General features: G+C 43.4%; 1 protein-coding gene across 3 annotated transcripts in view; it reads right to left on the bottom strand.

Annotated features, from left to right (window-relative positions):
• Blvra (biliverdin reductase A) overlaps positions 1-12,274 on the bottom strand; it is a 68,108-nt gene that overhangs the window by 1,348 nt on the left and 54,486 nt on the right. For all 3 annotated transcript variants that reach the window (XM_010610844.3, XM_019205517.2, XM_010610843.3), the window contains exons 4-7: positions 11,303-11,422; positions 9,683-9,780; positions 6,717-6,824; positions 4,160-4,331 (exon numbers count right to left, since the gene is read on the bottom strand). In XM_010610844.3, the coding sequence (XP_010609146.1) occupies positions 4,160-4,331; positions 6,717-6,824; positions 9,683-9,780; positions 11,303-11,422 (498 nt within the window). The remainder of the gene's footprint in view (positions 1-4,159; positions 4,332-6,716; positions 6,825-9,682; positions 9,781-11,302; positions 11,423-12,274) is intronic.

Here is a 12,274-nt window from a genome sequence, read left to right as displayed (position 1 = left end):
TTTTTTTTTTTTTTTTTTGTACCAGGGATCGAACTCAGGCCCTTGCACTTGTGAGATGGGTGGTGGAACCACTGAGCCAAATCCCTGGCCCCTATTAACAACTTTTAAAATGAAAAAAAATACACAAATTCTTCTCCTTAAACTTCTTCAGTTTAATACCTTTTTTTTTCAAATATCTGTCTAAATGCATGTGGCATAAAAACTATAAAGCCACAATTTAAAAATTATGTTTATTCTGCTTATTTTTAGGTATGTTTGTAATCCTATAGATCTTTGTGCTCCTACATGCTATTATATTTAACTGTGTACACATATGACTATGAAATTTATTTAATAATTTATCATTGTCAAATATCTAAGTTGCTTCCAATTTTTGAATTGATGTGGGTACCCCGCGTTCAACATCTTCACATTATAAACACATATATATATATTCTTCCCTTCTTAGGACAAAGTCCTAGGAGTGAAATGACTTGGTTTCAGGCCTCTGCTTACTTCTCTTTGCTTCCCCCTCCCTCTTCTTTCCCCACAGGGATGAGCCGGGTTCAAGGACACAGTAATCTGGTTGGACTGTTGAGCTCAGTGGTAGAGTTGTCAGTGGGAGTAGGAATGATGTGAAAGCCTCAGCGAACATTACAGTGAGGTCTGGGATTTCCCTTCCAATCATCTCTTTTGGCTGTGTTGGTGTGGCCTGCGGCAAGCAGATGAAATTAACAAATGGAAACCACCTTCACCTTCTTTTTGTTATTGGCTTCCAGAGTGCTAGGCTATGACAATGTTTAAGACTGAGGTGTGAAAATGTGTGAAAGGGCACAAGGAGGCCACATGAGAACATGTTGGGTCTTAGGGAGGAACTCAGGACTCCCCTAAGCTGGGTGTGATGGGTCATTATAGATGTCAACATGACTGGATGAAGGAATACCTAGGCACACGACAAACATGACTTCCAGCTATATCTGCAAAGGTGTTTCCAAAGAAGGTTACCATGAAAGTTTGAGTGACTAGGTGGGGAAGACTTGCCCTTAACTGCTCAGGTACAATCCACTCAGCCAAGGGCAAGGAGAGAATAAATATAGAGGGTGAGCTGCTCTGTCTCCCTGACAGATGGGGAATAAGTGGTCTCTTGCCTTGGATATCCCAAGTTCAAGTTCACTGGCCCTTGAACTCAAGCATGGGTTTACACTGGTGATCCCTTCCCTGGGCTTTCAGCCTTCAGCCTTAACCAAGAATCACAACAACCAGTTTTCCTGGTTCTGAGCCTTTCTGATTTGGACTAAGCTATGCTACTGGTATCCCCAGGACTCCAGTTTGCTGAGGACCAATCATGGGACTTCTTGGCACCCCAATCATATGAGCCAATTCTCTAATAAGTCTCTCTCCTCTCTGTCCACACATAAGCTATTGGTTGTCTTTGGAGATCCGTGATTAATACAGTGGGTATGATCAGCCCTCCCCCTGCGTCTGCCTGACTGCCAAGTCTGACATGGAGCATGGGCCAAAGCTTAAGAGGAACAGGGCTGATGCTCATAAAGTGAAGTCCAGACAACAGTCACCTGTGAAGGAAGACATCAGGGCACTTCCTCGTTCTGTGACCTTGTCTAGCAAAAGCTCAGAAAAATCACACTGATTCTGTGAGAATACAGGCCAGCGGCACTTTCCTGCCAACTGGTGGGTGAGAGGTGATAAGAAATCTTGGCCCACACATGTTCTAGACAGCAAGTGACCCCACAGCCCAACAACACAAGTCTGAGTTCATATACAGTTCTGGGACCTCTCTCCCTCTGACAACCTGCACTGCCAATTTTCACCTTCACCACACGGGTGCCTCCTACCTGTGGAAGTGCTACTTCTTTCTCACCTTCTCCAGTATCCACCCACCTGCATATCCTGACTGTCAGTATCGGTGTACAGGCACGGGGAGGAGGAGATTCTCTAATGACCCCTGATGAATGGAACAGGCAGGACACAGCTTTGGTGCTACTCCTACCTAACAACTGCAACAGAAGAGATTAAACTTGCAGCTCCTTTTCTTGGAGACAAGGTCCTGCTGTGCTGCTCAGGCTGGCTCCCAAACTGCTGGGCTCAAGTGATCCTCTGGCTCCAGCCTCCCACATAGGAGTGACTACAGTTGGCTTTGTATGTTATATCTATTATATGTTGGATATCCACAACATTTGATTTAGGCTGAAAAAGGGTTCTATTGCCAATTTTGACATAGCTGAAAACTGCTGGTAAAATGGGAAGAATGTGTGTTCAGAAGTAAGTGGCTCTGGGGCTTCCTGGCTAATTCTGGGATTTGGGGCTAAAGAGCCAGAGGCTGACACATAAATATGTATATAAGGTACAGAGAGCACCTGGCATGCTCCCAAAATAGCCCTTCCTGTTCCCTTCCTGGGCTCTGCTGGGGAGGAGGCACACAGCTTGGGGTCCAAAGAAGGGCAGCCTGAGAGAATGCTGAGCAACTGCCTGTTAGCTCTGTGTCCTTGGGCAAATTCCTTATCTTCTCTGAGCCTCAGTTTCCTACGTGATACTAAGACCTACTTCAGAGTGTCAGTATAAATATGAAAAGTTAAACCCTTTATAAAAGGGCTCGGCATGCCTGATACTAATACTATGTATAAAGTGGATTCACATAATGACCCTTGTCTAGATAGTTCTTTCCTTGGTGACCTTTCAAGATCACACACATTATCACCCCACCCCCATTACCCTGTGTTCTGCTTGTGTCTACCATTTTGTTTGGAGGTAATTTGAGTTCTTTCCTGAGACAACCATAGTGGTTCCTAAAGTATGGCAACAAGTTCTAGAAAGACATCTACTTCTAGCCGAAATAGAACCCAGCCTGTAGGCTAGGAGAAGCTTCAAGAGAGAGGGAGACCATAAATCTATAAATCTCAAAGTATTCTTCCAGGGCAAAACCAGAAGCCAGGGCTGCTGTCACAGAATAAGGAGGTGTTTCCCTGTCACACACAATGTACTTCAGCATTGGGCACAAACATCCAGCAGGGACCCACAGGCCTTGAAGAAACGAGGCTCAGCAAGTTTTCCATGCTGAAAGTGATGGTAAAGCTTCATGTGTGCTTAGAGCTCACCCATGTAAGTCAAGATATCCTGTTCAGGTCATTCGAGGAATCTAGGAAACTACAGATGAATTGATAAGTAAAATTAATATTAGTTTTACTTACCTTAATAACCTCCATGAACTAAATTTTTTAGTTCTGACTCAAATTTTAAATATCAATTACGACTGTAAGCGCTGTCAAAAAGTTAGGTTAAAGTCACCTAAAAATTAATTCCCATGACTAGTTTTAAAGACTCACAGTATAGCCTGTGAATGTTCCAGAATGTGATGACAAAGAATTTTGGCTGGTTGCCTGGTTGGTTTTGAAGCGAGGTCTTGCTATGTAGCTCAGGCTGACCTCAAACTCATTCTATAGCCCAGGCTGTCTTCAAATTCATGACCCTCTTGTTTCAGACTCCTGAGTACTGGGTTTACAGGTGTGTCCACCACTTTCAGCTTAAGATTAATTTTAATGCAATTTATTCATTGCTTGATTTTAACTATGGATAAAAATAAATTTGAGGTATTCCAAATACTGTGATTCACATAAGAAAATATCTCATGTCCTTCCAAATAACACAGAACCTTGTGGTTTGAGACAGTGCTGAATGTCATGATATTTCCTGCATGTCCACTTCCTTATGAGCAAAAATAAATAATGACAACTAGGCATGGTGGCCCATGGCTATAGTGCCAACTACTTCAGAGGAAGAGGTGAGCGGAGTGCTTGAGCTGAGAAGTTGGGGCCAGCCTAGGCAGCACAGGGAGAATACATGTCAAAAATAGATAAACCAGCTCTTGCTATGTGACATCGGCAACCTGCTTGAGTCATGGAAATTGCTATGTACCGACAGCAAATGGCACATGTGGGTCTCCTTTATCTCACAGCATGGCAGGGCCAAGAAATCAGGCAATGTTAGTGACATCTCAACTCGATACAGAAGCAGGCAGCTCTCCTGGGGTAGAAACCAGGGTGTGGCCCCTCAGGGACCCTCTGAACTCATCCTCATGGACACCCGAAAGGGCCAGGATGATTCCTCCCCCTCCCCCTCCCCCTCCTCCTCCTCCTCTTCCTCCTCAGGGTTTCTCCCAACTTACCATTTGTTCTTGGTCTCCAGGGAAACGGTCATTTTCATGTACTTCTCTTCCTTCCGCTCCTCCAGAGTGGCAGACACGAGAGAAAGCTCCCCGAAGAGAGAGACCAGCCAAGTCAGGCGAGAGATGCCACTAAAGGCAGGGAAGCCGAACCGCTCTTCTTCCAGTGGGGCAGCTGTGGGGAACCACAAAGGCCATAGGCAATGGAGAAGAAGGAGTGGCGGAGGAAGGGCAGCCCTAGGTGCCATGGGGGGACAAGGCTGGGAGACCCTGCCTCACAGGGTCTGCATGGTGAGTGCCAGCACTGACAATCCAGGTGACTAAATGTGAACTCTCACAGAGGTATCTCTCTTTCACCTGTTTTATTAAATTCAGCTTTATTACTAAAATAAGAAACTCTCCTAGCAACTGCAGTCGATCCAGCAAAAATAATAAAAAGTTCCAGGATGCTAATATGTAGATTTATAAACACACAATATGTTCTGTAGATTTATAAACACATACAAAGTATGACCGAAAAAACCAGTGTATATTTAAGTGAAAAATAATTCATTACAGTACAAGTCACTGTGCCATTAATCCCCTTCGCTTAGAACAACTCACTTTTTCTTGCTACTTTCTGAAGCAGTTCTGTAAGCCCTTTTTTGTTAAGTGTGCATAACTGGGCCGTCCTGGCTACCTTGACGTCTTGAATCAGGTCAAAACACTTCCTTTGCATGGTTATCTGTACTTTGGGGGAAGAGCCACAAGTCACACAGTGCCAGATCCAGCAGATATAGTAGGTGAGGACGCACCGTAATGCTTTGACTAGCCTGCCTTTCTGTTGGACGGTGCTTGGCAGCAGCATTCGCCATATTTTTTAAACAAACTTCATAAAGACACTTACAAAGGAGAACTTCCAGGACTCCTTCAGAATGTGGTAAGGACTACGAAATAAATGTTTTCAAGGCAAGGAGGGGGATATTTGAGGGGGACATTTAAGGAAGATTGATGGCAATGTGGTTTTTTTTTTTTACAGTAAGAAGTTTTTAAACTGTTTCAATCACCCCGTGATAAGAACTCATATAATATACACATATATCCTCTCCAATTACTGTTTTAAAGTTGTCTCATAAACACAGAAAAACCAAGATATTTTAGCCCCTAAAACCTGATTTTTTTTTTCTGGTACCAGGGATTGAATGCAGGACCTTGTGCTTTCGAGGCAAGTGTGGTGCCCCTGAGCTAAACCACAGGCCTTAAACCTGACTTTTGTATATGCTTACACATGTAAATAGCAATAAAGTGAAGGCACAGTGGTAGCTGGAAAGGTGAATAAAATTGTAATTCCTTTAAGCTAGTTCAATATCAGAAAAGAGATCCAGTGTGAAGTGTTTTTTCAGTCTTCATAATCTTGGGTATAAAAAGGTACACTCAAATGAGTGTCCTTTGGAGAAATCTGGTTACATATTGCTCTCCTCCACACCCAGCCCAAATCTTACACATGACCAAAATTTAAACAAAGTTGCGTTAGACACCAAACACATGTCTATGAAATTCACTTAAAACAATGACCACACTCTATAGAAAAGACTGTAAATAAATTGAGTGAAATTACTAGGCTCTAAATGTCAAACTTCAGAAACAAGCTCCTTCTGAGCTGGGCACCATCTGCTCTGGTTCTCTGATCAGCCATGAAAAACTCAAGCCTCAGAGTCTCACTTCAACCAGGCTCTGTCACATGACTGCCATGTGACCTTGATGAAGCCACTCCCACTGTGTTTCAATTTCATGGCCTATACCATGAGGGTGATAAAAACCACCTTTACAAGACTGTCTGTCGCAGGAATTATCATTGATAATGTATGTCGCATTCATACCACAGTCCCTTGTACAGATGAATAGTTACTGCTTATTGCCACACTCTCACATCATTTTCAAAGATGACGACTACTTGAAATGAGGTTCTACCATATTGCCTACACACTCATAAAGGGACAGTGACCACAAGAAGAGTCTCCAGTATGCTCATTTCCTGTTGCCAGTGGAGCTGCTCTAGAATGACCACCATGAAACAAAAAGCCAAATACACACTGTATTCAATACCATGGTAGTAGCTTCTGCCCTTATAATTTACCAGAGGAGGAAAGGGGCTATGTATATTCTATTTGCTTTTGAGGAGAAGTATGAAATATCCTCCTCTCCAAGCACCCACCTCCCAGACCTTTTAAAAGAGTTTTCACATAAAACCTGCTGTTGAAAAATAATCTCCAACTGTTAAGATTTTATGAGGGAAATTTCTGCCTAATGGATTGGGACAGAAGCAAAAGATTCTTGAGCTCTAACATGTTTTGTTTTGTGTTTTTACCTAAGATCCCACCAAGCAATTAAATCTCACTTAAGGAAAAAATAAAATACATATTTTCATTGCCCACAGAAGCATGGAAAAAATAAATTTTATTGGCCCTGAGTCAGAAAGTCTCTAGCAAAAGTGAATCCAAGCTCACATCCTGGAGAGACAGGAAAAAAAGTGATTGGTCTCCGACCTCCCCTGTGATCTGATATCCTGCACACAACTGACCTGTGAAGAGAAGGGATCCTTTCAGTAGCTCTTTCCCTACCACTTCTTTTTTCAGGAATGCAAATTCCTCCATCAAGAGTTCCACATGCTCCTCATGCAAGATTTTTCCTGTTGTGACAAAAATGGAATAAAGAACCAGTCACCACCAGCTGTACATCCATCCTAAAGGCTACGTCTGTCTTCCTCTAGCACAAGACACATAGCACTTATAATGCCACAAGCAGATGCCAGAATGACACACTCCCAGTGAAGGTGGCCCAGGGTCTCTGGTTACAACAGAAAGGAAAATCTAAAATGGTGTCCACCTGTCCCCAAAGGCAACGGGGTATCAAGGAGGTGCTGAGGCAACAGGGTATTTTATATTCTGAACATCAGGGGGCAGTGCAGGACAAAAATAATCTAAAACCTGCAATGCAAAGGGCTTATAAAGGGCAAGACCTAAAAGGATTCTTCATTCAAGGAATTGGCACAGCCAGGTGATTATGAAATGACACCCCTCCCCTTCAAAGAGGAGAATGCCTTAACATGCAAAACTATAATCTTGGATTCTTTAAAGAAGCTGTAAAGATGTTTTGGCCTGGTAGCTTTTCCTGTTTCTATGTATTTGTACGCTCCTCCACAGTTGGGAAGTCCCTCAGACTTTCCTTGTTTTTGACAGTTCTGAGAACACTGGCCAAATATTTTGTAGACTATCCCTCATTTACCTGCATCTTTCTCATCATTAAATTGGGTTTGGGAGTTTTGGGGAAGGAAACCACAAAGGGCTATTTTTATCGCATCCTATCAACAGTAGGTAGTACTCACAGCACAATCATACTGGCCTCAATTATCTGCTGAGACAGTTTTTCTACCCTCTCAGTGGAAAGCCACTCCTTCGCCCCCTTTCCTTGCAGTGCATACTTTAAAAGAAAAACAGTATACATGAGGCATTCTCTTTTGAAGAAATGTAGTCTCTTATGTTGTAGTGTCCAACGTTCCAGCTTGCTTTTTTGTTTTGATTTGATTTGATCATTTTGTTTTGTTTTGTTTGCTTTCTTTTCAGTCCTGGCAATCAAACCCAGGGCCTCATGTATGTATTTCCTCTGTCACTGAGCTACTTCCTCAACTGTTTAAATTTTTTTTTTTCTTTTAATTTTCAGACAGACTCTTACTAAATTGACCAGGCGGCCTTGAACTTGAGATCTTCCTGCCTCCCAAGCAGCCAAGATTACAGGCATGTGCCACAGAACTCAGCTGCTTGTTTTTTGTTTTGTTTTGTTTTTTATCGTGTCCTTTAACTTATTCCTCTATCATTGCATTTCCTTTGAAGTGAAAGTCTGTATTAAACCCACGTAAGCAATGTGCAAGTATACTACACAAGTAATGCTACACGTATCACACCAACTGGCTGGGATATTGGACTGACTCATACATGTAACCCTGTGGTTAAGATGCTGACAACAGAGCTCTTCCTAATAAAAGATTTCTTTCTCTTTGCACTTAGCAGGAAACCTGTGGGACATAGTTTGGCGTCTTGTTACTTTCTCCACAGACACACATAGGTGACCCAAAGCTCCCATCCCTCATTCATTTCTATATTTATCATCCATCTGTTCTTCCCACAAACATCTCCTGAGGGCCAGCTAAGTTCCAGTCAGTATTTAGCTACTGGGGCTACAAAGGAAAGCAGGCTAAACCTTCAGGACTATAGCCTAGTGTTGGAGACAAAAGTTTCGTTAAAGTGTGATTGGTCTCTCTCCATGGTAGGCACAGGGTGCTTTCTTTAGTGACTCTCATAATTGTTCATCATGTTCTGTTTATGGATTTAACATCTCTAACACCAAATATTGGGACAAAAGAATTTGTGACTTAAACTTCATTTAATGATTTCCTTTAGTCCCTAAATATTCTAGTTGCCTTCACAGAGGGACTGATCCAATCACTATAGACATAGAAACCTCTGGGGAGCAGCCAGGCTTAGGGAATAAACTAGGACCTCGAGGATTCTAATTTCCACCTTGTACTTCATAGCCACATGGTTTGTACTGGATTCTAACTTCCACCTTGCACACTGTAGTCATTTTACTCTGTGGCCTTGCATGAATTCTTTAACATCTTTGAGCCATGGTTCTCTACACATAAGCTACAGAAAGTCCCTACTGCTACACAGGCTTTGGACATGTCTGGGTCCTCAAGTAGGAGTGTTAGAGGTGGGGAGAGATCTGGGTCAATGAATGGATTAACTCCTTTTTCACGTGAGTTTTGGCTCTCACAGATGGGGTCAGCTCTGGTAAGAGTTTGCCCCTTCTCTCTTTGATTGTGCCAGCTTTTCTTCCCCTTCTTCTGCATGCATGGAGCATCAAGAGACCCTCACTGAAAGCCACTGAGGCAGCCACCTGATCTTGGATTTCCAGCCTCTAGAACTGTGAGCTAAATAAACCCCTTTTCATTATAAATTACCCAGGTTCATGTGTTCTGTTATAGCAACAGAAAATAGACTGGAATATCCACAGCTAAGGATTTTTAGGATATTACAGAATACAAAGTGCTTAAAAGAGTTTCCAAGTTTCTGCAATACAGTAAACATTTAATAAATTAGTCATTCCTTTAGTGAAACAACAAAAACTATGTATGTCTATATAATTACTCAGACAGATCTGAGCATTTTTCTGTTAGCAGAGTAAGTATCATGTGTTATGACCCTAGCAAAGGTAGAAGTGAATCTTTATTTTTTTTCATTAAAGCAACAGAAGATAAATAAGCCTTGGTCAAAAGTCTGCAGAGTTCCACCCATCCCTCTGCTCTCCACATAGAGCTCCTCAAGTGCTGCTACAGCATGGGGCAGGAAGGAGTTAGGAGCCCAAAAGACCAGGTTAGCAGGATATTGGGTCTGAAATAAGGTTAGGATTGAAAAGGCATAAAGAAGAAACTCTGGAACATAAGCCCTTCTGCAGAGGGTCTGCTCGAACACAGAGGAGCACCGTTACCTTTCTGCTCCGCCAGGGCCCACAGCTCCTGAGCTCCCGCCAGAGACAGCGTCATGGGGTACTCCACTAAGACGTGCTTGCCAGCGTCAAGGAACTGCCTTTGGGGAAAGAGAAAAACACAGAGAAAGAATGCGTCAAATCTGTGCAACAGCAACCAGGACTCTGTGCGCAGGCGCGCAATGGAGGCAGGCCGTGGAGGAATATATCCGCTCACTCTATTCGCACTCTCCTGTGACACAACGCTCCAGTTACATATTAATCTGAATATTCATCCAGTATTTTTTTCAACTAAGTGCTATTTATCCCTATTCACCAGTTACTCTAGAAAAGAAAGATATTAACAAATAAATTACTTGTTATTATGTAACAGCTTCAAATAAAGACTACAGAGCCCATGGCCATTAGGGCTGCCCGAAACAGTCTGATAAGATTTCACTAATGGCTTGAGAATTGGGTCCCGAAGCATGAGTAGGAGTTTTCCAAGTGCAACTCTGCGCAGCAGGTGCAGGGGCTTGGGCGTTCTGTGGTGCTTTGTTGATTTGCAAATTTCTGTGTGGCTGGGGAATAGGATACAGAGAATGGAGGGAAACGGGGTTGGAAGAGCAGCTGGGCTCCCGACTGCAAAGGACCTAGAATGCTGTCAGCCAGGAGTATGGGTTTATGCTCATGATACCAGTGTACAAGCATTTATAAGCAGCGAGTTACGTGATTGCTACCTTTTTTTTTTTTTTTTTACCGGGGATCGAAGTCGGCACCTTGCTCCTGCGAGGCAGGCAGTGGAACCACTGAGCTAAATCCCCCGCCCACATGATTGATGTTTTAAAGAAAATTACTCTGGTGGCAGGGAAGTTTCTATCCACTCCAGAGCTAGACTGATGAAGGTTGGGGCCTGGTATGAGAACCCGGAGGGGAAGCTGGGACACGGGGAGCCAGATCACTCTTCCCTGCAGGAAATACCAGGTTTGCTGGGGCTCCTTCTCCTGCACCAGAGCCCAGAAGATGCTTAAAGGACTCTGAGCTTTGCATTTACATGGGGGGGGGCGAGGCTTTTTCCTGCTGCTCTACAAACAGTGTCATTTCCCCTCCTCAATGACACTATGTCCTTGCTCACTTACCTCATGCAAAAACAATTCCTAGTAAAGGGGACTCTCAGAAACATTCCCCGACATTGAAAGTGTGAAGATCAAATGCTAGGGCTCCATATCCTAAGTCATGTGATAAGAAGGGGGAGCTCTGTTCAAACTTCTCTGAGTTTTTCACCAAGAAAATCCCACTGATTCTTAATGTTTCTGATGTTTCAAATTGTAGCATGCCAAATAAATATGCTTTTACCTATTGTTTTCATTTTCCTAGATATTTGTAACTGTCAACACGAATTTTTTAATGCTTTGACAATTATTTTTATTTTTAAATTTTTCAGCAGCACTGAAGATCAAACCCAGGGCCTTGCACATGCTAGGCAAGTGCTCCACCCTGGCACAGTTCTCCCAGATAACAGTTTTTAAAGGCCGCAGAGTAGTCATAAGTTCCCCCCTTGACTACCAAGATACTTTTGAGGGTCTGAGCTCAGGTGGTCATTTTCACCCGTGCAAGGCAAAAACAGCTGCAGGAAAAACCTACCTGATGTGGTGCTCATGACTGGCGCTTTCACTGCAGATGTAGGCAACCTCAACCTCTGGGCTGGAGAGAGCATCTTCCAAAGAAATCTGCCGAACGCCATCAATGTTCCCAAGCTCCCGTCTATTTCTCAGTAATAACAACAACAACAAAGACAAAACAATGGAGTGCAAAACTAAGTAGAAGGAAGGGGGAAATAAAAATGATTAAGATGCAATGTGTGTATGCACCAATTCCCCAAGGTGAGTGTGCAGAATGTGCAGCAAACATAGACAGTAAAAAAGAAACTAATAAATTAATAAGCATCATCTTTCTCCCCAGCTCCCAACAATGCCCCAGGAATCAGCTTTTGGAAATGAATAAATGAATCTCTCCCCCACTTCCAGGGTACTTTCCATTTGTGGAGTGAGGAGAAAAAGCCTCAGGGCTGAAGTCAGAGGACCTGGCATCAGGTGCCGCTCACAACACATCAGACTTTAAGGAGTCTTTGAGTGCCTTCTTCTCTAAAATAAGAACATGCTTTTTGTCTCACGAGAAGTGATTGCTAGGTCACTTCCAGTTCCAAGTTCTTGGTCCCACATTGTGACAAAGAAACCTAATCCAAATCCAATATGTGGACATGTCTGGGCTCTAAACTGTCATGGACTTCCAGGTTGAGGGTCCATTGAGGAGAAGGTGAAGGTCCCTGCCTCCTGCATGGCTGAACTAGCCTAGTCCAGCAAGGCATGACCACCAGAGCTGTAGAAGAGCCAAAGAAAGCCATGGCAGTTGTACCACACTGCAGTGCTGGGGCTGGAGGGCAGAGGTCACACACAGCGGCCACAGCTGCCCAGGGCAACCAGCAGGTGGCAAACAACAGTAGGCAAAGGACATTGGGGAAGCAGTGGTGGGAGACTCAGGAAAGGCAAGGAACACAGTTTATCTTGGGCAGTGATAGCGAAACTTTTAGAGCTTTCAGTGATACAAACACACGTG

The sequence above is a fragment of the Fukomys damarensis genome, unplaced genomic scaffold (genome assembly GCF_012274545.1).
Source record: "Fukomys damarensis isolate Sample0158 unplaced genomic scaffold, DMR_v1.0_HiC HiC_scaffold_17, whole genome shotgun sequence".
NCBI lineage: Eukaryota > Metazoa > Chordata > Mammalia > Rodentia > Bathyergidae > Fukomys > Fukomys damarensis.
This window is presented reverse-complemented; position numbering and strand designations above follow the sequence as displayed.